Genomic DNA, 21,450 nt, shown 5'->3' with positions numbered 1-21,450 from the left:
CGTTGAGTTCAGTGGGGAGAGCAGGGTGCTGTCAAGATACTGCTGACCACAGGTCTGTGTTGGCACCTTGGTGAACAGAATTTGGGGTCTGGTGGCTGTTCTGTATTTCCCCCAGCCCACCTGTCTGGTTTATCTGAGGGCTGAACCAGGCTCAGTGTTTATAGTGCCATTGTTTGGGTAACTCAGCTGCGGGCTCAAAAGAACAATTTCAGAGTTGCCTTGTCTAGGGATATCCAGGAACAGGAAACATTTTCCAGGCTGTGGAAATAGGCAGCCAGGGCTGTCTGAACTAGAAGGCTGTGGAATGATAGAAAGTGGGGTGAGGGTCTGGGGAGATACCCCATGGGCAACACAGGAGATGCCCATGGGGCAGCTGCACATTTTTTATAGCTCCACTTTGCACTCAGGATACAAACACCCCTGGGTGATACTGCTGTCATTAATTGGGCTACATTTGTGAGTTCAGGCTGGTAGACATCCAGCACCTGTAAATATTTGCACTCAGAAGAACTGGGAGACCAGGACAAGTCCTATTTCAAAACCAGACCCCACCAAATACACAAACACTCACTTCGGCAGCCTCTGTCTTTTCAACATCCTAGCACCAGCTTCTAGGATCTCCTGTCACTAAATTTGACTGTGTTTGCTATTGGCATTTAACATCAGGAATCCGGACTGCTGGCTTTCAAAGGTTAAATGTGAATTGGAAATCAGCGGCTTGTCCGGGCTGATTCCCCTCTGCCTGTCAGACTAGCATTCTCCTGCTAATGAGGACTCTGACGTGACAGCTTCCATGTCATGTCCTGGCTCAGGGTGAATGAAATCCAGGGAGCAGAGCCTGGGACATGCCAAACCACCATCGCCGGGAAGGACCCACCTGGATATTTGTGATGCAAATAGTCCACATCTGTGATAAAGCTGTTGTATGGCAGGAGAAATCCAACCCCTGCTAGCAGCATAGCAAAGTAAATCCCATGGTATCGATCCTGGGGTTCGGGGTCTTCCGAGGCTACACGCCAAAATATGACAGAACAGGTGACAGTTATGCTGATGGGCCTCTTAGAACCCAACACAGAGTCCTACAGATAGGCTGGGAAATAGATTGAGAGGCAACAGATTTATTGTTCACTGAGATGAGGTACAGAACATTCCCAAATGACAGGCTCTGTCTGGGTCTTGCAGCTTTAGTAAAGAATCCCCGTTATATTCATTCCAACTCTCTTCTCTCCCATGAGACGCTGCAGTGCCATTATTCTACTCGATCACCCACACAGGAATAACCAGACTAGACCAGTGGTCCAGCTCGTCTGGGACCCTGTCTCCAACAATGGCCAGCATTAGCTGCTTCAGCGGAAGGGGCAAGAAACCCACATATCGGACATTTGTGTAGTACCAGCCAACGGGGGAAGTATCTTCCTAAAGACACTCGTACGTATGGATCTGTGTACACATGCCTCTGTTCACCTACCTGTAGTTCCCAGCCTTCCATACCGGGAGCAAAGAGGGAGGTTTTTCTATCACAGAATTAAATGGTCCTTGTACTAGGAGAAGTTATTTATCTCCACAGCCAGACATATTTTCACAGAATCACTGACCTCAGCCCAGCCACACTTCTGCATGTGAACCACCCCCACCCCCCCCCGCAGAAAGAGCAAAGCAGAGACACCTGCTTGTTATCTCAGGTGGGCTCACAAGGGAACATCTAGGGGCCCCAAAAGAGCAACAGCTGTATTAAATCTCAGCCTTTCCCAAAGGGCCACCTAATGGCCCAGGGGCGAGTGCTCCACAAGGCCACGTGGGAAAGCAGCCTCCAAGCCCTAACCCCTCATTACAGGGTCGGAGAGCTCCAAGACGGATTAAACAGCAGGGTCAGCCTCTTTATAACAAACTGTAAATGGCGGGATTCATGTTTGATAGCTGTCTTGCAGGGTTCCCATAATGTGCCCAACACCAGGCTCACCTATGGCACTCCACAAATAAACACCAGCCTGGCTAAACTGCACCCTGTGAATAGAGGCATTTCAACAGTGACTCTGGCTGTATAAGAATACCAGGCCTTTGATGTGCAATGGACGGCAGTAATCTGGTATGAAGCAGATGTACGTACAGGGAGTGATTGGCAGAGGTTCAAACCTAGGGCCAGAGCCGCAGCTGGTGCAAATGCAACTAGCCCCAGTGGAGGTAAGGTAAGGGTCTGTCCTACAGCTGGCACCTGCTCAAGTGACTCAGCCTGTGAGATGTTGGGAGTAAACTCTCGAATAAGATCATCTTGGCCAGGGGAGCGACTGCTTGTTAATTGCTTTCCTGTCATCTGGGAACACACCGCAGTTATGACATGTCGGAGTCTGCACTGTTCAAATACCGGGGGCTCTGCACAGGGAAGTGGTAATGTGTGTGCCTTGCAAATAGCACAGGCCCCCAGGCTCCCCACTGCCCCGACATCAGACGGAGAGGAACGAAACCACGGCAGGAGCCACAGAGAGGCCTGGCAGTGAAGGGGGAGTGGTTAAGAGCCGAGGGAGGAGCCACAATACATCGCACGCTTCCTCATCCCAGCCCCAAGAATGGCCTTTCTTACCCAACCCTGCTGGGATGTCAAAGCCTGCATGCCTCCTCCGAGGGGAGGGCTCAGCAGGAGGGTGGCCAGCCAATAGCCACGCAGTTGCTGGCCCAGTCATGCTCCCCTGGCTAGTGAGCAGAGAAGCGTCCTGCATGCTGCCTCGGACCCACGCAGTTGGGGAATTCCCTGCTTGTTTTGGTGGGTCCTGGCTGCAGCACCCCCATGCCAGTCCTGGGGATGTGGGAGGGTTACAAAGCCACAAAGCTTTGGGATTAGCTTGTTCTCCCCACAGGCTGTTTGGACACAGGAGAAGTCTGGGCCATGGCGATGGCTCAGGGGCTGCCTGGACAGCAGGCTCCACTCACAGTAGTTATGCTTAAGGACTGGGCCAAATGGCTCCTGTACAATAAGAACCAGCCCCAGACGCTGGCCAAGATTTGAACCAAACCTTCTGGAGGCTTGGGAAAAGTTCTCCGAACGTACCATTGTTATTATTTCCACCCTGTCCTGTGGTCTCTGTGCTTCTGGGTCTCATTTGGGCTGAAGCATTACCACAATGAGGTAATGGCTGCTCAAGGGGTGTGTCTGGCCTGGCCAGAAGACCTTGCAAGAAAGCCCATCCCTGTGAGATCTCCCGACCCAAGGAGCCAGGATAATCTGAACACCTGGCCAAAGTCTGGGGGAGGCAAAGCAGGATTTGCCCATCGCTCTGTGATACGTGGAACATTCTGCTGGTTGGTGCAGCACTGGCTACGACAACGCTCTCTCTCCCCACTCCCCTCCCTGCATCCAGGGAGCCACCTCAGCAGTCTGTCACTGCCGTCGCTAGGTGCCCTGTTCAGCCCTTCCTCCACGCTCCCTCCTTGCGAGCCAGGAGAGATGCGAAGCCCAGCCACCAAGCCCTACCTGGCTCCATGAAGGTGAGGACTCCCTTGGCCTGATTCCCTTTCGTCTGCAGCTCCTCCTCCTCCAGCTGGTAGCTGTCGAAGCTGAAGCTCATCACCACGTTCCCCTCGGGGGTCACCACGGGGCTGATGTCCTTGAAGTGATCTCCTCTGACGGAGCCCATTGTGGCTGACCTAAAGCAAGAGAGGACACCATCAGCTCAGCCCCAGCGTGGTCCTCAGGGGATACCCCCCGGGGGCTTATTCCCAACGGGGCCAAGGGCTCAGCTAACGTAATACGTAGTAGGGAAAACATTAAACGCTCCATGCAAAATAGCACAGTAGCTAGTGAGGGAAAAGAGCTGTGAGATCATCTGGCCCTTCCCCCTGCCAAAGCCAGAATGACCACAGCATCTCAAGTGCTTTGCCCTGTCTAGTTTTAACTGCCCCAAGCGACGGGGCTCCCACTGGCCTCAGTCCTGGAAGGCTTTAGTGTAATTCACCTCACTGGCAGGACGGCTCTCCTGATAATCAGCCATTTCCTTTGCTCAGTCTCATCCTGTTTCTCCTCGTTACACCCCCAGGGCTTCTGCATCATTTCTCACAGCAGCTCACACTAGCTGAACGTTTGGGACTGGAGGGATGTGCATAGTTTCATTTTCAGCCCAGACTCAGAGCATTGCTCTTAGCAGCTGGCACTGGAGAGAAACAGTATTCTTAGTGGACCAAATCCTGAGGGCCTTATTGAAGCAAAAGCCCACCGAAGCTAATGGGCCCAATCCACTGCAGTCCATGGGAGCTGCAGGTGCTCGGCAACTCAGAGGCAAAGGGGCTCTGTAAGGAGTGCAGGCTGGAGACTGCAGACTGGTCTCAGGTTATTTTGTTGCAGGGCCACAAGGAAATCCAATTGCTCCTTCGCTCCCACTTGCTCCTTCGTCCACTGCCTCCGGAGACCTAGCTCAGGGATGGCTATTTCGGCAGAGACCTTTAGGCCTGCCGTCATATAGCCTTGCATTCTTTGCACAGGTGCGTTCCTTCCACAGACACTCCTTAAAGGGCCCTGCATTACTGTATGCAATTCAGCACCTCGTGTGGTGCACCGAAGCGAGCCCCTTTTGGCTGACCCCTTCCTCCGGCAGCTCAGGGTTCTGCCCAGGCTGCAGAACAGATCTTTGCTCCCAGGTCCAGTCACTGTCTCGTCCATCTCAGTAGCTTCTACTGCACTGGCACCAAATGCAAGAGCAGAGACAGCAGCTTTGAGCTGGGCTATCTAGAGAGCTTATCTCAAGCTTTGAGGGGTGGTGTTAAGGTTTATCGCCGCTGCAAATCCCTCACTGAAAGCCTCCAAACCCGATAAGCCGGCAGGACGGGGCTGCTGCCACTCATGGGGTTTTCACACTGACAGCCAGGGGGTTTCCTGCCTTGGGTGTCAGGGTGACAGCAACGGCTCTCAGGGGTTTGCTTTGGTGCTGGGGCTTTAATGTCCCCATGTTCCTGCTCTGCAGCAGCCTGTCACATGCTTCAGTTTCAATAAATAAACCCAAGGAGGTTTTTTTTTAATCCTCCGTTTTGCCAGGAACCACAATATGAAAAAGCCCAAGTCAGGGGCCAGAACAGACCAACCAGGGTGGCTTTGGCTCCAGACCAGGCAGTCAGCTGGGTTAAAGAGGACTTGGGACTGGCCACGAGACGGCATCGCTGGCTGATTAACGACCAAGAGCGAAGTGCCATGGGAGAGGCAATGCTGTCTGTGGTTAGAGCAGTGGGCAGGGTTCTATTCCTGGCGTGGATGCTGACTCATTGTATGCCCTTGGGAGAGTTGTTTAACCTCTGCACCTCAGTTTACCTTTCTGTAATATGAAGATAATACCTTCCTCACAGGCTTTAGAAAATGTTTGTAAAGGCATTTGAGAGCCTCATCTGAAGGCAAAGGGCAAACTATTGTAACAAACTGGTGGCCCTCCTACAACTTTGTGCATGACTCTATGCTGTCCGTGTGATCAAGGAGCACTTCAACACGGGGAGAGAACCCAACGCCTCCTGGTCTGAAAGCAGAGGCCCTACCCCTTGAGCTGAAGGAGATTCTCTGTTAGCAGCATAAAAGAGTTCTGCTAAGAGTTGGAGATTCCCATTCCCTCCAGTAGAGGGCGGTGTAGATACATAACCTTCCCAGCAGGGCAGGTTGGAAGGCTGGTGTGATGTTTACTGTTCGTGCCCCAGGGCGGCATGATGTGAAACATCAGCTGCTTCACACTGTCTGAGAGCTCGGTAATCAACAGGACAATAACTTGAGGCTCCTGGACACTCAGGGACATCTCCCCCTTATCCTGGCCCTGGCGGGTGCTCTGGATTTCTGCAGCAGGCCTGGGAGAGAATCTGGGCTTCTCAGTAGGGGATCCCCAAGCGAACGGCTTTGCAGGGAGACCCAGATTTGCTTGAACTGGCCCTAGCTCCACCATTCCCAGGGCTGTAATTTCCAACCCAAATCGGGGGCTCCAAACCCCAAACCTGTGAGCCCAGCAGAGAGCAGCAGGAACCGCTTTAACCGATCCTTGCTGTCATGAGGGGACACTTACAAAGAACCCCGTTAAACTTAACTGGGACTGTGTTGCAGGGACCTAGCTCTGCCTCTAGGTGGTGCTCTAGGCCATCTCAGGCAGGAACATGCCTCCCAGAGTTGGGAGTCTTTTGGATTTGATTTGTTTTCTGTTGTGGTGAGCACCATGTGTCTGGCTACCACAATGAACGATGGCTCTGAAGAGGGGAAAAATCTACCTGCATATCTGGAATCCCAACAGGAACACAGTGATTCCATTAGGGGTCTGATCAATTAAGTCTCCGACCCGACCCCAAGAAGCCTTGCAGGGAAGCTAGAGTTTGCAAAACTCCAAGAGGCTCTTGTGGAATCAGACAGCGCCAGCTGATACCTTGAATATTTGTTCTTAATGCAGGAACAGTTCATGTATATAGGTCCTCAGTGCACAGTTCTTTGCATGGTCAAAATCCTTTTAGATGATCCCCAGCTTCATTTCATTCCAAACACCATCAGAGGGCAGATCCTTATTTAAATACTCACCAGCAACCACACATCACTGAACAAAAACACTGACCCAGGAACCTATCCTTGTAACAAAGCCCGATGCCAACTCTGTCCACATATCTATTCAAGTGACATCATCATAGGACCTAATCACATCAGCCATACCATCAGGGGCTCGTTCACCTGCACATCTACCAATGTGATATAGGCCATCATGTGCCAGCAATGCCCCTCTGCCATGTACATTGGCCAAACCAGACAGTCTCTACGCAAAAGAATTAATGGACACAAATCTGACATCAGGAATCATAATACTCAAAAACCAGTGGGAGAACACTTTAACCTGTCTGGCCATTCTATGACAGACCTGCGGGTGGCTATCTTACAACAGAAAAACTTCAAAAACAGACTCCAACGAGAGACTGCTGAGCTGGAATTGATATGCAAACTAGATACAATCAACTCAGGATTGAATAAGAACTGGGAATGGCTGAGCCATTACAAACATTGAATCTATCTCCCCTTGTAAGTATTCTCACACTTCTTATCAAACTGTCTGTACTGGGCTAGCTTGATTATCACTTCAAAAAAAAATTTTCTCTTACTTAATTGGCCTCTCAGAGTTGGTAAGACAACTCCCACCTGTTCATGCTCTCTGTATGTGTGTATATATATCTCCTCAATATACATTCCACTCTATATGCATCCGAAGAAGTGGGCTGTAGTCCACGAAAGCTTATGCTCTAATGAATTTGTTAGTCTCTAAGGTGCCACAAGTACTCCTGTTCTTTTTGCGGATACAGACTAACACGGCTGCTACTCTGAAACCATTTATAGTTATGTCTACTGTGTATTACCCCAACCGCCCACTGGATGTCAGTGGTGCTCCACCAAAACACAGCTTTAGGTACACTCATCGGGGGAATAAAATGCTCTAAAAACAGACTCACAGGGGTGGGGGGGAAATTCAATTTCAGTCATTTCCTGTCGCATTATGAGATGTGATGTTTGCTAGGATATAAAGGTTTACATGGAGTCTTAGCCATGATAAGCCGACGAGCCACACATTGGATAAACAAGGATAGAAACCTAATGCCGTAGTTAATTGGGTTGCAGTCCCAATGCAACACAAGCTAATGAAAGTTATATTGACCCCTTAGAAACTAGACCTTCCAAACTTTGATTGCTTCCTTGAGCCATAAACATATTTACTTATTCCAGAAACGTGCCACAGCATCCTCTGAATCTGTGTGATAGGCCAGTCAGTACCATTATGCTAATAGCATAATCCACTGTCTCTGCCTCTGACATGTAAATGTTGTTCTTTCAGAGACTAGAGGTCAAAGTAGCAACAACAGGTCCTATACTCCAGCCACAATCTAAGGGGAATGTGCCCTCTCCAACGAGCTGCCTGGCAATGCAACAAGAGCAAAACAGCTGAACTACTCAAGGTAACTGCAACCCAAAATTGATTCAAACCGAGCATCTTGATCTTGGGCCTGGAATTTTTTGCCTGAACTTCCATTGAATGGAAAGAGGGTGAGGGTAAAAATCTAGCTACCTGCTCCTACATGGAACAAACGTAGGCCTCATGCATTGGGTCCACGCGCTGGACGAAGCTTGCAAGGTTGGCAATATACAGCGACCTTGGAGTGTCACATTTTGAAGAAAATGAAATTACAACAGAAAACTGATCCCTCAGTCACCTTGAAGCACCAGAATTGACTCCTGGTCTGTTTCACAGGTTCTTTCTTTAAGTGGGCTTCACTCCCTTTTAAAGGTGGGATAAAACAGTTGTTGACGCTATCTGCTAGGAATCTGCTTACAGAACTGAGTTTGGAATTAGCACCTTTTTGTCTACTGTCAGGTCAATGCTTTGTTATTCTCTGTGAGAGATGCCGAGACCATCCAACAAGGAACAGAGCTTTGACTGGCTCAGACAGGACTGGGAATGAATACAGATCCTTTCTGTATTATTTTTTGTTGAGAAAGTCATGCTTCATTAACCTTTCCTTAACACCCTACAGCAGAGTAATGAGAGCAGCTAAAATTATTAAAAACAAACACAGCAAAAACCACTTACCAAACACCTGATGCTAAAAGAAACAAATCAGATAAGACTAGACAGGAAATGGTCTCCAGACCCACTGTAAAGCCTGTGGTAGATTTTTTTTAAATAGAAAACCTATTATAAAAGCCTCTTATCACAACTTAAACGTCTTACTGATTATACTAGACCAATAAAGCTGGGAAGCATGGATGAACCTTTGCTGTTCTGCAGTCAATGCGATTCCTTAATAACACCCGGCCCGATTCGGCACTCACAGTGGGTTTACACTGGTGTGCATCCATTGACACCGGTGCAGTTACTGCTCACTTACACCTCTATCAGCGAGAGAAGAATTGGGCCTTAGGCGAGTGACATCCACAGTCCCTTTCCCAGGCTCAGAACGGAGAGGATGGGGAGGATGAATCAATTCTCATCAGGAAGATTTTTGTGGGTTTTTTAAATATTTTCAGTAGCAAAAATCTAGTGATGGGTGTGGACAGTGGCTCTCCTCTAGCAGGTCCGGCTCCCTCTCCTAGGCAAGATTTATTCCCTTATCACTAAAAGCAGCCTGGATGGTTAAACCCCAGCACTGGGCTGCCCCACAACTGCTGATGCTCTCTGTCCCCAAAGCAACTTCTTTCCTCTCTCTAGCTCCTTCCCTCCTCTGCCATCTCCTAGCCCAGCTGTCCTGCTGCCAAGGTGGGCTCCTTACAGGGCTGTGAGCGGAGGAGAGGGTGAGAAAAGCCGGGCTGGAAGGGAGCTCAACACTGCGGCTCGCTCCGGGCTCTGCTCTCCTGCGGCTGTCTAAAGAGGGGCCCGGCGAGATGCCTGTCCCATTTCATGCCAGCAACAAGCAACCACCTTCCATCTGCTCCCCATTCACCCCCATGCCACGAGCCGGGCTCCCGGCTCCCTCCCCTGCCTGGGATGCCCCCTCCTGGGGGCGCTGCGCAAACACCCACGTTGCACGAAGGCAGAGCTTTGAAAAGCCCTGATTTAATTACAGTGCTATGAAGGGGGGGGGGGGTCTGAATCCCGCAGCGATCAACCAGCCGCCGGGCGCCCCCCGGGGGAAATTTTTTTTGCGGGGGGGAGTGATGCCTCCCGGCAGGTTCAGAGCCCGGGTGCATCTGGGGCGGATGGGGGGGGGGGTGTGGCTGTGTCTCCCCCCCCCCCCCCCCGAAATCTCAAGCGGGGATTTACCCAGCTCCGTGCAATGTGCAACCTGCGCTGCTCGGGGTCTTTGTCCCCCGCCCCCGGGCCGCAGCCTGAGCCGGGCTGGGCGGCCCGAGCCCCGGAGCCGGGCTCCAGCCGTGCCCAACAGGTTAGCCCCGTCCTCCCTCCCTTACCTCCGCCCGGGCTGGCTCCGCCGCCGCCTCAGCGCTCCTGCCCGGCCGCCTTCAGCCCGGCCGCCTGAGCCAGCCCGCTGCCTCCCCTCGCCCGGCCGCCGGCTCCATCCAGCCTCTGCCCGCTCCGCTCCGCGCCGGCCCGCGCCTGGGGGGAGCCGCCGCGGGGAGGCGGAGAGCGTGTGCGCGGCGGCCCAGCCCCAGCCCCCCGCTCCCTCCTCCTCCTGCAGCAGCCAGCCCGCCTCCTCCGTCCCCTTCACGCGCGCCCGGCGAGCCCCCGGGGGATCCAGCCCTGCCCAGGGCGAGCTAAGGGGTGATGCCCGGGCCCCTGGTGCCAGCCCCAGGCGGGTCTCCAGCCCGCGGCTGGGGAGCTTAGGTGAACTTGGGTGGCTTTAGCAGCCCGCCCCTGGGTGCCCGCTCACCCTTTGCCCCCCTCCAGGCCAAGGGTGGGCGATGGAGCCAGGCACAAAGGCAGCAGCCTTGGCAGTTTGGCCCGGGGGTGCTGGGCTGGGCGGGAGCAGCCAGGCACACAAGGGGCGCTGCCAGCCCTGCAGGAGGTGGCAGCTTCCCCCAGGCTGGTCTGAGCCAGCGCCTGGGCACAGGCTGGGGGCCACTGGCTGGCAGGGCAAATGGGTCTTGCTGCTTGTGGTTACCAAAGGCCTTGTGGGGACTTTTCACCATAGGAGCAGGAGTATTGCACCCCCACCTCCGCAAAAACGACCTGGGTGTGGGGCCCGCAAACTGCCCTGCCCCACGCAGATGGGCAGCTGAGATGGCTGTTTGCTTTACTGTAACCTCCTCCTCCCACCCCATGGTCTGCTTGGGCCATCCTGTCCCACATCTAGATTGGCAGCTCTGCAGGTCAGCGACCTCTTTGTTACTTCTCTGTACAGAGCCTCGCTGTGGGGCCCTGAGCCTTGATCGGGGAACGTCCTGCACATCATCAATAATAATATTAAGAGATGGGCTAATGCGGGTGGTCACATTCTGCCTACCTAAACTTCCCCGTCGTTTCAATTGGAGCCAGGATTCTTCTTCGCTGATGGACCCACAGTGTTGCTGTGCACGGTTAAATAGCGGCTGTATCTCACCCCAGAGGTGGCTGCATTCCAGGATGAACTGATAAATGTATACATTGAACCAAGCCCGTTGGAAGGAAAAGAGCTACATAATTGTAATCTGTTGTTACTCTCATTAATAAATAGCGCCAAACCCTGGTCTCCGTGTGGACCATTTGGGAACAACACACAATGAATGGGATTTGTTGGTGTCTCAGGTCCACAGCCTGAGGCTGAAGGCTGAGTGATACCGAGCACCCAAGCTGTGTGGGTACCTGATTCAGGGTGTTAATGTTACTCCTATGGGAGCTTGACTTAAATGGGAGCAGGCCAGTGTGTGACACTTTGCCTGGTTTTCCCCTGCCTTGCAAAGTGCTACCCTAGCCGAGTGGCAGCATTTTCCACCCATTGCACTTTGCACAGATGCGAATGACTGAGTGAGGAATCGGGCCCATCGAGTCACTGCATGTATCCAGCAGTTGAACAGGTGCATTCTCCTATAGCAGTTTAAACGCTGACTGCCAGTGCCCAGAGTTGGAGCATTTAACCTGCTCTCCCTCCCACATACCAAACAGAAACACTGACAAGACAAGACAAACAAATAGAGCAGAAAAACACTTTCACACACCTTCTTCTCGACTAGCTTTTGCTTGTGATCCCCACTAGAAAATGACTCCAACTGCCCGCCTTCTCCCCCACTCTCCTCCTGAATAAAACTGGCAGAACACATTCTGCGCCAAAGCCACTTAACTAAATAAGAAAATTTGACATTTCTTTTGCACCTTGAGGATCTCAAAGGCATATGACAAACTCAGCAAACTGCCGTACAAATCACACAGGAAGTTCATGCTAGACATCACTGAAATGCTGCCACTTCTGGGGTGGAATGCGGCAGCTGTTTAATAACGCACAGAATCCATACTCAATAGTTCAGGGAAGTAAGAAAAATACCATCCCCCAATTGGAAACACCTGATGTAATTTTGGCAAGCAGAACCAAAGAAATTTAAATGGAAAAGACTTATTAGATCATCTATATCCATATTCCAAGGCAGTGCATGATTGTTTTCAGAGACAGTGTATGAGAGCCAGACAGGAGTCAAACCTACACTCCTATAATTCACAGTCAAATATGCATTGTGCCCCTGGTATTGGAGAGAATGTATTTGCCCAACATGGAGTGCCAGGGACAGTCACAGACTGGGCATCCTCCCTTCTGGCTTTTTGTCAGGAGACAAGCTCTGAGGTGATTGCCAATGAGTTTTAGTGATTCTGCATGATGGATTCATGACCCAGCAGTCTGAGTAAATGGCAAGTCCTAGTCATTGTCAGGGTGCGTTGGTGCTCACTGACAGGACCTTCCCACCATGTGGATTTGCTTCATGCAGCTCCCTTGGTCTGTTAAGACAGCAGATGGGAGTGGAATGGGGCATGAGGAGCTGGAGCCCCCAGGGAGGACACAGGGAAACTGGGGACAGGCATGCAGAAGTGGGACAGGAAACAGGGCAAGGCATGCAAAAATGGGGCAGAGCCCCCGGAAAGGAGGTACAGAGGCCGGTGATGGGGTGAACAAAGCTCAAACTGGACCAGAGCAGGAAGGGGTTAATGGCTAGACCTGGAAAAAGAGGCAGAAACCAGCTCCACCCTGCAACATCTGCCACTAATATCAAGCTAGGAGGAGCCTCCTCCAGCAGGACTGCGTTAAAAGGGACTTTGAGATGCTTGGTTTTATTTCTTAAGCTGCTAAAAACGGCAATACATGTCACCTTCCGGCTGACCCCAGGCACGGCAGGAAGAGGTGTCAGGCAGCAGCCCTGATGCACTAACCCCTTCTCATGGTGTACAAGGATTGGCTATTGACTAATAAGTTCTTGCAAACTTCCCTGGGGGAAAGACAGAGCAGTCCTGAGGATTAAAACCATTGGAGCCCACCAAGTTACGCCTACCCTACTCTCTGCACTTTGATGCTTGTGGCTGACCGCGCCCGAGGCCTGGGTGTCACAAACTCCTCACCTGGCGTCTTGCTGGAGGCATTGCTGCTTTTCCATTAACGGCCCTCTTCCTTTAATTACAGATCTGCACACGTTTGGCCAGGCTGCCAGCTTTCTGGGGCACTTCATCCTCAGACAACGGCCCCCATGTCTCGGCATGAGGTAATTATACTGCAGTAAAAGGGTTGATTATGGTTTAATAATGTTCGGCTAAGCTGTAGTGCAAAAGGCTCTGCTCATTGCTTGGAGAAGGCATGGGAACTGGGATCCTGGAGGGACCCTTTCAAACACCGGCAAAACGGTGCAGGCCCACCAACGGTGGAGCTATCAGAGAGCACTTCATGCACTCCCCAATGGGACCGTCCCACTCTCCTGCAGGGGAGAAAGTATGTCTGTAGGTGGGGAATCTTCACCCTCCACCATTCTCTCCTATGCGGGGGCAGGACACAATCTGGTCAGGGTTAAAGTAACGGACAGGCAGGTTTATTGGCTACATCCCTAATGGCCAGTTGTCTACCCGAAACGAAGCCTCCCAAAGAGACTGTCCCAGCCTGGGTCCTTGGGGCACTGGCTCTACTTTGGCTGCTCCAAATCCCTGGTGGAGGGCGTGGAGGCGGGTCCTTCCAGGGGGGATATTACACATAGACATTCATTGGTTTCAACCTACTGTAGCAAACAACACACATTAGAGCCACACCCAAGATCTGCTGGTATCGCTCAGCAGAACCTGTTTCCATCCCTCTAGCTCCTAAAGAGGGACAGAGCAGGGAGGACGAGTCTTTTTGCCTCTAGTCCCCACAGTGCCCGTTAACCCATGCTCAAGAGCCGTCTCTGACCCTCTAGCCCTGCTGAGCTCCCTCTGCCCCACACTGACTTGCATCAATTTCAGCTGGAAAGTTTGGGCACCAGAGCAGATTTGGATATTAGTCCTCCGAAGTGTTGCCTTGGGCAAAGGCTAAGCAAAGGGGACACTTCTCCAAACTGAGGATACAACTGGAATAGTACCAGGACCATGGCAAGCCAGTACCAAACTGTTCTCCAGCTCTGGATTTTCCACCCATTCAAACCCTGGCTTTGCTCATTCATTTGCAGTTGACACCTTTGGGTCTCCTCATTCCTAGCCCTGCCATCCCAAAGGACCCAGATACGTAAACCCCAGAATTATATTAATGTCAGACTAAGTAGCCCATGTTTGAAAGAAGCAATGTTTGAGCCCATTAGGGGAAGGAGAGGGGGAGGTGAAATTTTCTTTACTTTCTGATTAGCAAGGGGCTTGCCTGGAACCAGAACAGATACAGCAGGTAGGAGCAGAGGAGGGGAATGACAACAGCAGTCCCGATTCCCACCTCACATGCATCGGCTGCAACTTTGAAGAGCCTCATTATGAATTACAATCTTCTGGTAGTCAGGAAGTGCCACCTTCCATAAATCAGCTCACAGGTCCTGGGGGACGCAGTGCTGGCTGTGATGCCGGAGGAAATTAGAGAGACACAGTAGGCAACAGTTCCTCAGCATCCTCTTAATTCGGAATAGAACCGAGTGAAAATCCAAAACAAATAATTTACCCAAGGAATTTGCCTCTTTTTTCCTTTGTGGGACAATCCTGGGCAGGTGGCAATTTCCTCCCATTTTATTTTCCTTCAACAAAAGTGTTTGGTGACTTTTGCAGTGTTCTGTAGATCACAAATAGGATTCATTACTCACTCGTCAAACTATCTTGGTAAATTATGATTGGTCAGAATAGTCAGGTGTATTACCTTTTTGCTCCTTGCTTGGATGAGCGTGCAAGCACATCCCACACAAATACACACGTGCAACTTTGGCGTTCACTAGCATTTGACCGGATTGCATGAATGTTTGTGGGAAGGCACGAAGGGGGAAGGAGAAAGAACACAGCCAATGTGGATTCCATTTAAAGTTAAGAGCAAATAGTAGTGGAAACTTTTTTTGCTGTATTTGTCCAGCTGTAATTTGGTGAGAAAGAAAGAAAGAAAGATTGTTTAAAGCAGGGAATTTTAAAATCTCATTCATGGCAGCTGAACTCTTTAGTGTAATTTCCTAGTTAGACCAAGGCCTGTGTGCATGTATATGTCTGTGTTTCCATGTGTATGCCTGTTTAGACATAACCTAGAGATCTCCTGCCATCCCCCCAAAACCTGTCTCCATCCCCCTCAAACTCCTAAAGAGGGAGGCCTCCCTCTGTTCTATAGAAGGAAGGGAAGGTCTCTTTGCCTCTAGCCCCATGAGCTCTCTCAACCCCATGGGAGTTTTCTCCACACCTCCCAAGATCTCATGTCTAGCGGGCAGGAACTAGTGTTTGCCAAGCTGAGGACCAGGGAGCGTGGGGGACGCTTTCACCAAGCAGACAGTGAAGGAGACGCTGTCAAGACCGGGAAGCCTGACAGAGTGAACTGCGTTGGTTCAGTTTCCAAGCATCTTTTCTCTGCCTTTAAGATGGCAAAGCCCAGAGATATCCAAGAACCCCCTTCTGTGAGCACCCCCAGGAGTGGGATCCTGGTCTGTTCCAATAACACAGCTGCTCAGAGGAAGGAGCAAGCCGGCAGGTTGGGCCAGAAGGACTGTGTGCCATGTACACTCGCTCCTGCCCTTGCAAGTGAAGCTCAAAGCCCTGGGGTAGGTAGAGACAAGTGGCATTTCTTTTCTGTTGCAGAAAGGACATTGTGGACCTGACTTTCCCATCACTCTGATCTAGTAACGTTTTATACCCACGGATGTAAATGACACACGCGGGGCAGGCAATGGTGAATCAGGCCCTATGAAGGTAGGTGAAATTCTGCCAGCTGCCCAACCTATCGACTCCCCTTCATTCCTGTTAACTACATTCTAGCTCCCCCTCCTTCAGTGGAACGAGCCACTGAGCTCAGGCAAGTGGTAGGAACCACAGCAGCTGACAGTGAGAGCAGGACTGCAGCTTTTCTAGCTGTAGCCTTGTGCCTGTGACCCAGACAGCCTGGGATTCCCCAGCCACTACCCATTCTCCCTGAGAGCTATTGGGCAGTGCTTGGTTACAGGGGTTTCTATTTATTATTGTGAGATTATTTCCCCTTGGCTGGTTTATAACTTTGCTAAACAACATCGGTTTGCTTCCCTTTCACACAACTCACAAAATAACAGCGATGTATTAAGGGACAGTCAGGGCAGATGCAAATGCAGACTCTCACCTTCGCACAGGTTGCAGAGCCAGGGATCACACCCCAAGAAATAAATCCATCCCAGCGATTAACCTAACTAGCTTCTATTCCACTTTCAATACGAACCAAACCAGGGCCGGTGGCACCAGCCAGCCAGCCTTCTGGGCAAGAGAGCTGGTTGAAAAATGAAGAGGCCAAAATTGCAGGGAAAACTTGGAAATCGCAACGTTGTTTCTATTTCACAAGGTTAAAAGACAACGGTGGCAGAAATTTTTAAATCAAAATCGTTATCAAAAGGGTTGTCAACATTTTTCATTTACCAGAAAACCAGAGTTTGGTAAGCGCAACATTTTGATAACAATTGCAATAATGGTTTTGTTGACAAAAATGTCGTGAACGTTTTGTAAAGACTGGAACAGTTTGGGGGAAAAAATCTCAACAGTTCTTCTTGAAAAAAGCCATTTTTTAACAATAACAAGTTTCGTTTAAAAAATGCGGACTGGTTCGAAGAGGCATGCAGCTAGGGTGACCAAACAGGAAGTGTGAAAAATCGGGATGGGGTGGGGGATAAAAGGAGCCTATATAAGAAAAAGACCCAAAAATCGGGACTGTCCCTATAAAATCAGGACATCTGGTCACCCTACATGCAGCGTACGTCCTAGAAGGGAGCAAGCAGCAACTATAAGGCAGAGGACCAGGATTCTATTGCTGGCTCTGTCACTGATCTGCTGTGTCACCTTGGGCAGGTCCCTTCACCCTTCTGTGCCTCGCTTTCCCCATCTGTTAAATGGGGGCTAATGACACTTCGCTGTTTTTGTAAAGCGCTCCATGATCCTGGGATGAAAGGGGCTATACACGTGCAAAGTCATTGTTATTCTCCTTCTCAGAAGCTTGGCTCACGTATGTCCTTAAAGATAACACAGGACTTTGATTGCCACGTGTTTTTGCACCACAGAGTTCAGTTCATGGAACAAGCCTGTCTCAGGGGTGGGCTCAGCTCCCAGGCCTTTTCCAAAGCTGGCAGACTCATTTCTGCAAATATATTTGCACTGTTTTTAAACTATTATTGCTGATGCACAGGTCAGCATGGCAGGACCTCAATATCCTCGGGAGGTGCGCGCTGGAGGAGAAACCCATGAATATGGAAGGTGGAAAAAATGAATGTTTAATAACCGCTGACCAAAGGCAGTCCAGCAGAACATCGCCTTTCCCTGATGCGCTGAGGATTAAGTTTGGGATGTAGCTCGCTTTTCTCCATTAGCTACGTACTGTCTCACAGAAATGCCATCTGCCAGTATGAAAAATGAAGCCAATTAGGAACCAGCAGACTGCATGGGCCAACAAGCACTTCAGCAGCTCCTGAGTTTGTGAATAACAGCAACAGCCATTTATCTTACTAGTCGCATGGCATTTTTCGCCTTTCTATGGCATGGATCCAGTCGGGCAACAGGCAGTAGCATGGAATAAACAGTAGCAGGATTAACTCTGGTATGGGATGGGAAATTTATCATGGAATGTAGCATATGCCCTCCCCTACACTAGGGGGCTGCATAACCATTGTCTAGGTAACATGACTCAGTGCTGCTGTCGATGAGGCTATGTTCAAAAATATGCCCCAAAGTTGATTTTCCTGTTGGTTTGCAATTGTATAGACCCTGTCCATAATATTTTTTGCCTTTGATTTTAACCAAAAGGATTTGCTTCCTTGAAAAGAGCAGGTTCTGGTAAAGCAGGTGTGGTCGACTTTTCTAGGCTTGTTGGCTATATTTGCAATCATGTCACAGTTCAGGGAAATTGCACCTGTATTCCCCCTTCCTGGTCCAGCAAGGCATCCACTCCTACAGTCAGAGAGAGGATTGCAGCAGATGGGCCCGCGCTAGCTTTGCTCGAGCTAGTGTGAATAACAGTAACAATGAAGTCAGGGCAGCACAGGCGGTACAAGCCCACCAGGACCCTGGGTACGTACTTAAGTGGCTAGTCCACGCTGCCATGGCTTCACTGCTTTTGAGCCGGCTAAATCAAAGTTAGCACGTGCTGCAGTCACACCGCTGACTGCAGTGTAGATGTACCCTGAGCTCCACTGTGTCGGCTGATACGCACACTCACGATTTTATAGCGAGGCTCGCGATATGTAGTGGTTTTCTTGAAGCCCCAGATCCTGGAGCCAGGACTCTGCACGAGAATCTTGGCTTTCATTTTTTTTTAAAAAGTAAGTTTCTAGCCTTCATGGTTGTGGAGAAAAGTTTGAAAACATGACCCGAGTGTGCCCTAAAGCTTCTGAAACCAGAAGGCAAAGAAAAAGAAATAGATAGATAGATCTCATGATTTTCAAGGCAATCTCATGATTTTTGGAGCTCGACTCGTGATTTGTTCAGTTTTGGGGTTGGCATTACGCCCTCTGTCACAGGACTACAGTATGTCCTGCCTCCCCAGGGAAGACTGACTCAATGATCTAAAAGGTGTTTTCCCTCACTAACCACAGTTGGCGTAGCAGGCAGTAAAGTTCTTGGGTCCTATTGCAGTCCCTGTGTGTTATTCTGATGACGAGGGGTATTTAATAACAGAGCGTGCTGGTGATCTCTGAATGTGTTAGACACGATGACTCTTGGTTAGGAAAGGCCCAGAATCGGAACTGTATGCTTTATATTAAAAATCACAAAACCTGTCCAGGTTTTTCCAAGTGTAATGTGCGCTTTACCCCGAGGAAGTATTTTAGATTCACCAGTAAATAAACAAATAAGCCCGTCTCTAATGGAGCATTCTCTGTAACGACATCATCATGCCATCTGGCTCCTGTGGAGACGAAACCTAATTTATCCTGAACTTATTCAGTTAAAACCTATTAGTCTCATTTACATCAATCTGTACAGGACAAAGGAACCGCCTCTCATGGAGAAGCCCAAAGAGACGGTTCAGAGGGGCAGCTGGTGGCTGCTATAACAATGCCGACATCACCATAAAGAAAGACACGTCACTGTTTGAAACAGATGAGGAACTCCCCATGAACGCGGATGCTTCACTCCCTGGATTTCTGCAGAGAAAGGTCCTAGGCCCCAGACCCTGAAAGGTACAGACTTGGCTGGGTGAGATCTCCACCAATGACGTCTCCAGGCCCAACCTGGAAGAGCTTTAGCAGAGAAAAGGGAAATGGTTCACTCTGTGCCAGCTGTAGGGTTTTGGGAAAACTATGAAAAATGTCCTCTCCACCCAGCCTGCCACATGCAATAGCCTGATGCCCTAGGACAGTGGCTTTCAACCTTTCCAGACTACTGTACCCCTGTCAGGATCTGCTTTGTCTTGCGTAACCCCAAGTGTCACCTCACTTAAAAACTACTTGCTTACAAAATCAGACATAAAAATACAGAAGTGTCACAGCTCATTATTACTGAAAAAATGGCTCACTTTCTCATTGTTACCATGTCATTATAAAATAAATCAATTGGAATAGCAATATGGTACTTACATTTCAGTGTTCAGTACATAGAGCAGTATAAACAAGTCATTGTCTGTATGAAATTTTAGTTTGTACTGTCTTTGCTAGGGCTTTTTATGTAGCCTGTTGTAAAACTGGGCAAACAACTGGATATAAAATATAATAATAAGGAGGTATACCTAACTCATAGAGCTGGAAGGGACTTTAAGTCCAGTCCCCTGCCTTCACAGCAGGACCAAGTGTTGTCCCTGACAGACTTTTGTCCTAGATCTCTAAATGGCCCCCTTGAGAATTGAGCTCACAATTCTGCAATTAGCAGGCCAATGCTCAAACCACTCCGCTATCTCTCCCCTGATGAGTTGATGTACCCCCTGGAAGACCTCTGTGTACCCCCAGGGGTACATGACCCCCTGATTGAGAACCACAGCCCTAGGATGATGGTGTTCTGCTTATGGCAGGAACCAGTCCTGGTTTGGCTTGATTGTATGGCAATACAGCTACATAAATGCACCATGCAAATGTAGTGCATCCCCCGTCCAATGCACCGCCTCAGTGCTTTACTCCACCAGTATTCAAAGACTCCCTGGAAAGCTAAACCAAAGGAAGCGAGTGAAGCTGCCAACTCTGGAGGGGACCTCCACAAATTGATGTGGGACGGGGCAGTCCGCCAACCGCAAGTCTGATTATAAGAGCCCACGATGACCAAATTAAATTTAAATGTGGGCCATAAGGCAGAATGACATCTTTAGAGTGTCACATCCCACTGTCTCCACGTCTGCACACAGGGGACCGCTCGTCCACACAGGCAGCTACATGAAAATAAAGGGTTTATGTCTATCTGGCCTTTTGCTTCTTTATATTTTGGGCTTGTGAATGGGAGTTGAATGATTCCTAGGCTCACAGCCTCGCTGGGGTAATCTGAGCCCCGTCTTGCTGGTCCCATTGAAGCCAATGGCAAAATTCCCGATGACTCTAATGGAAGCGAGGTGAGCAGTGCTTAATTTGTAATGAAAGAGGTGGTGGGGCTCAAGCCACTTTTTTGCTTTCATAACTGATGCCCCAGAGGTGCCAGGGCTGTGAACGGCCAAGCCCAGAGGTGCAAAGTAAGCACTGGAGACAAGGTTATAGCCTTACAGGAGGACATAACCAGAGCTGGGCAAAAATTTTTAAGCCAAAACTTTTTTTTGCAGATTCAGCAACAGTGAAACATTTTGCAAATTTATGTCCATTTCGCTACGTTGTTTCAGGACCGAAGGCGGCTGAGCTGAGTTTCCTGGAGACGGAGCAGAGGGGAAATATGCCATAGGAATTAGGAACATGGCTGTGAAATTAGATTAGTTAGGCAATGTCAAGCCTTTGGAGCTATGGTCAAGCCAGAGAGCCAGACAGTGGCAAACTGTACTGCTCATTCCTGCAAAGGCAACAGTGGAGATCCCCCACGCAGGCCGGAGCAAGCAGCATTTATGTTGTTATACATCACACCTAGGGACTAGGACAGATGGCGATGCTCTTAGGAAATGTATGGGGAACCACCTCCTTGGATGTGGGCAGCTAAAGAGGCAACTCTCACAATTTTTTTATGAATTCTGTGATGTATGATGTTTTCTCCAAGCCCCAGCTCCTGGAATCATGTGATTATGAGGGAATCTCAGTTTGTGTTGTTTTTTTAAAGTACGTTTCCAGCACTCATGGTTGTAGGAAAAAGCTCAAAAATGTGACCCGAGTGCATCATAAAGGTTCAAACTCTTGAAGGCAAACATCAAGAACCTAACATTTAGTTTATTTAAAAATCTCATGTTTTTAAGCCAAGCTCATGATTTTTGAGGCACTGACTTCTGATTTTTGAACACATGGGGTTGGCACAACTGCCAGCATATACATCTCATGATTGACTTCTAGACACACACACAAATAGTTGGTGTTTTAAAAAAATAGGA

General features: G+C 49.8%; 1 protein-coding gene and 1 long non-coding RNA gene across 3 annotated transcripts in view; one reads left to right on the top strand and one right to left on the bottom strand.

The window, feature by feature from the left end:
• Positions 1-10,081, bottom strand: part of SLC29A4 (solute carrier family 29 member 4) — a 30,286-nt gene extending 20,205 nt beyond the window's left edge. Inside the window, exons 1-3 of one of the 2 annotated variants that reach the window (XM_005289077.5) lie at positions 9,884-10,081; positions 3,467-3,639; positions 878-1,009 (exon numbers count right to left, since the gene is read on the bottom strand). In XM_005289077.5, coding sequence (XP_005289134.2) covers positions 878-1,009; positions 3,467-3,629 — 295 coding nt within the window. In that variant the 5' untranslated portion in view covers positions 3,630-3,639; positions 9,884-10,081. The remainder of the gene's footprint in view (positions 1-877; positions 1,010-3,466; positions 3,640-9,883) is intronic. The other variant, XM_024102308.3, reaches the window with a different exon arrangement.
• LOC122173989 (uncharacterized) lies at positions 9,551-20,350 on the top strand. Its single transcript, XR_006175132.2, has 4 exons — positions 9,551-9,858; positions 13,012-13,090; positions 15,600-15,710; positions 18,951-20,350. It is a non-coding gene; the product is annotated as an uncharacterized LOC122173989 (long non-coding RNA).
• The last annotated feature ends 1,100 nt before the right edge of the window (positions 20,351-21,450 follow it).

This window comes from Chrysemys picta, chromosome 10 (assembly GCF_011386835.1).
Source record: "Chrysemys picta bellii isolate R12L10 chromosome 10, ASM1138683v2, whole genome shotgun sequence".
Taxonomy (NCBI): Eukaryota; Metazoa; Chordata; order Testudines; family Emydidae; genus Chrysemys; species Chrysemys picta.
The sequence above is the reverse complement of the archived record's forward strand: the minus strand, read 5'-3'. Positions and strand labels throughout refer to the sequence as shown.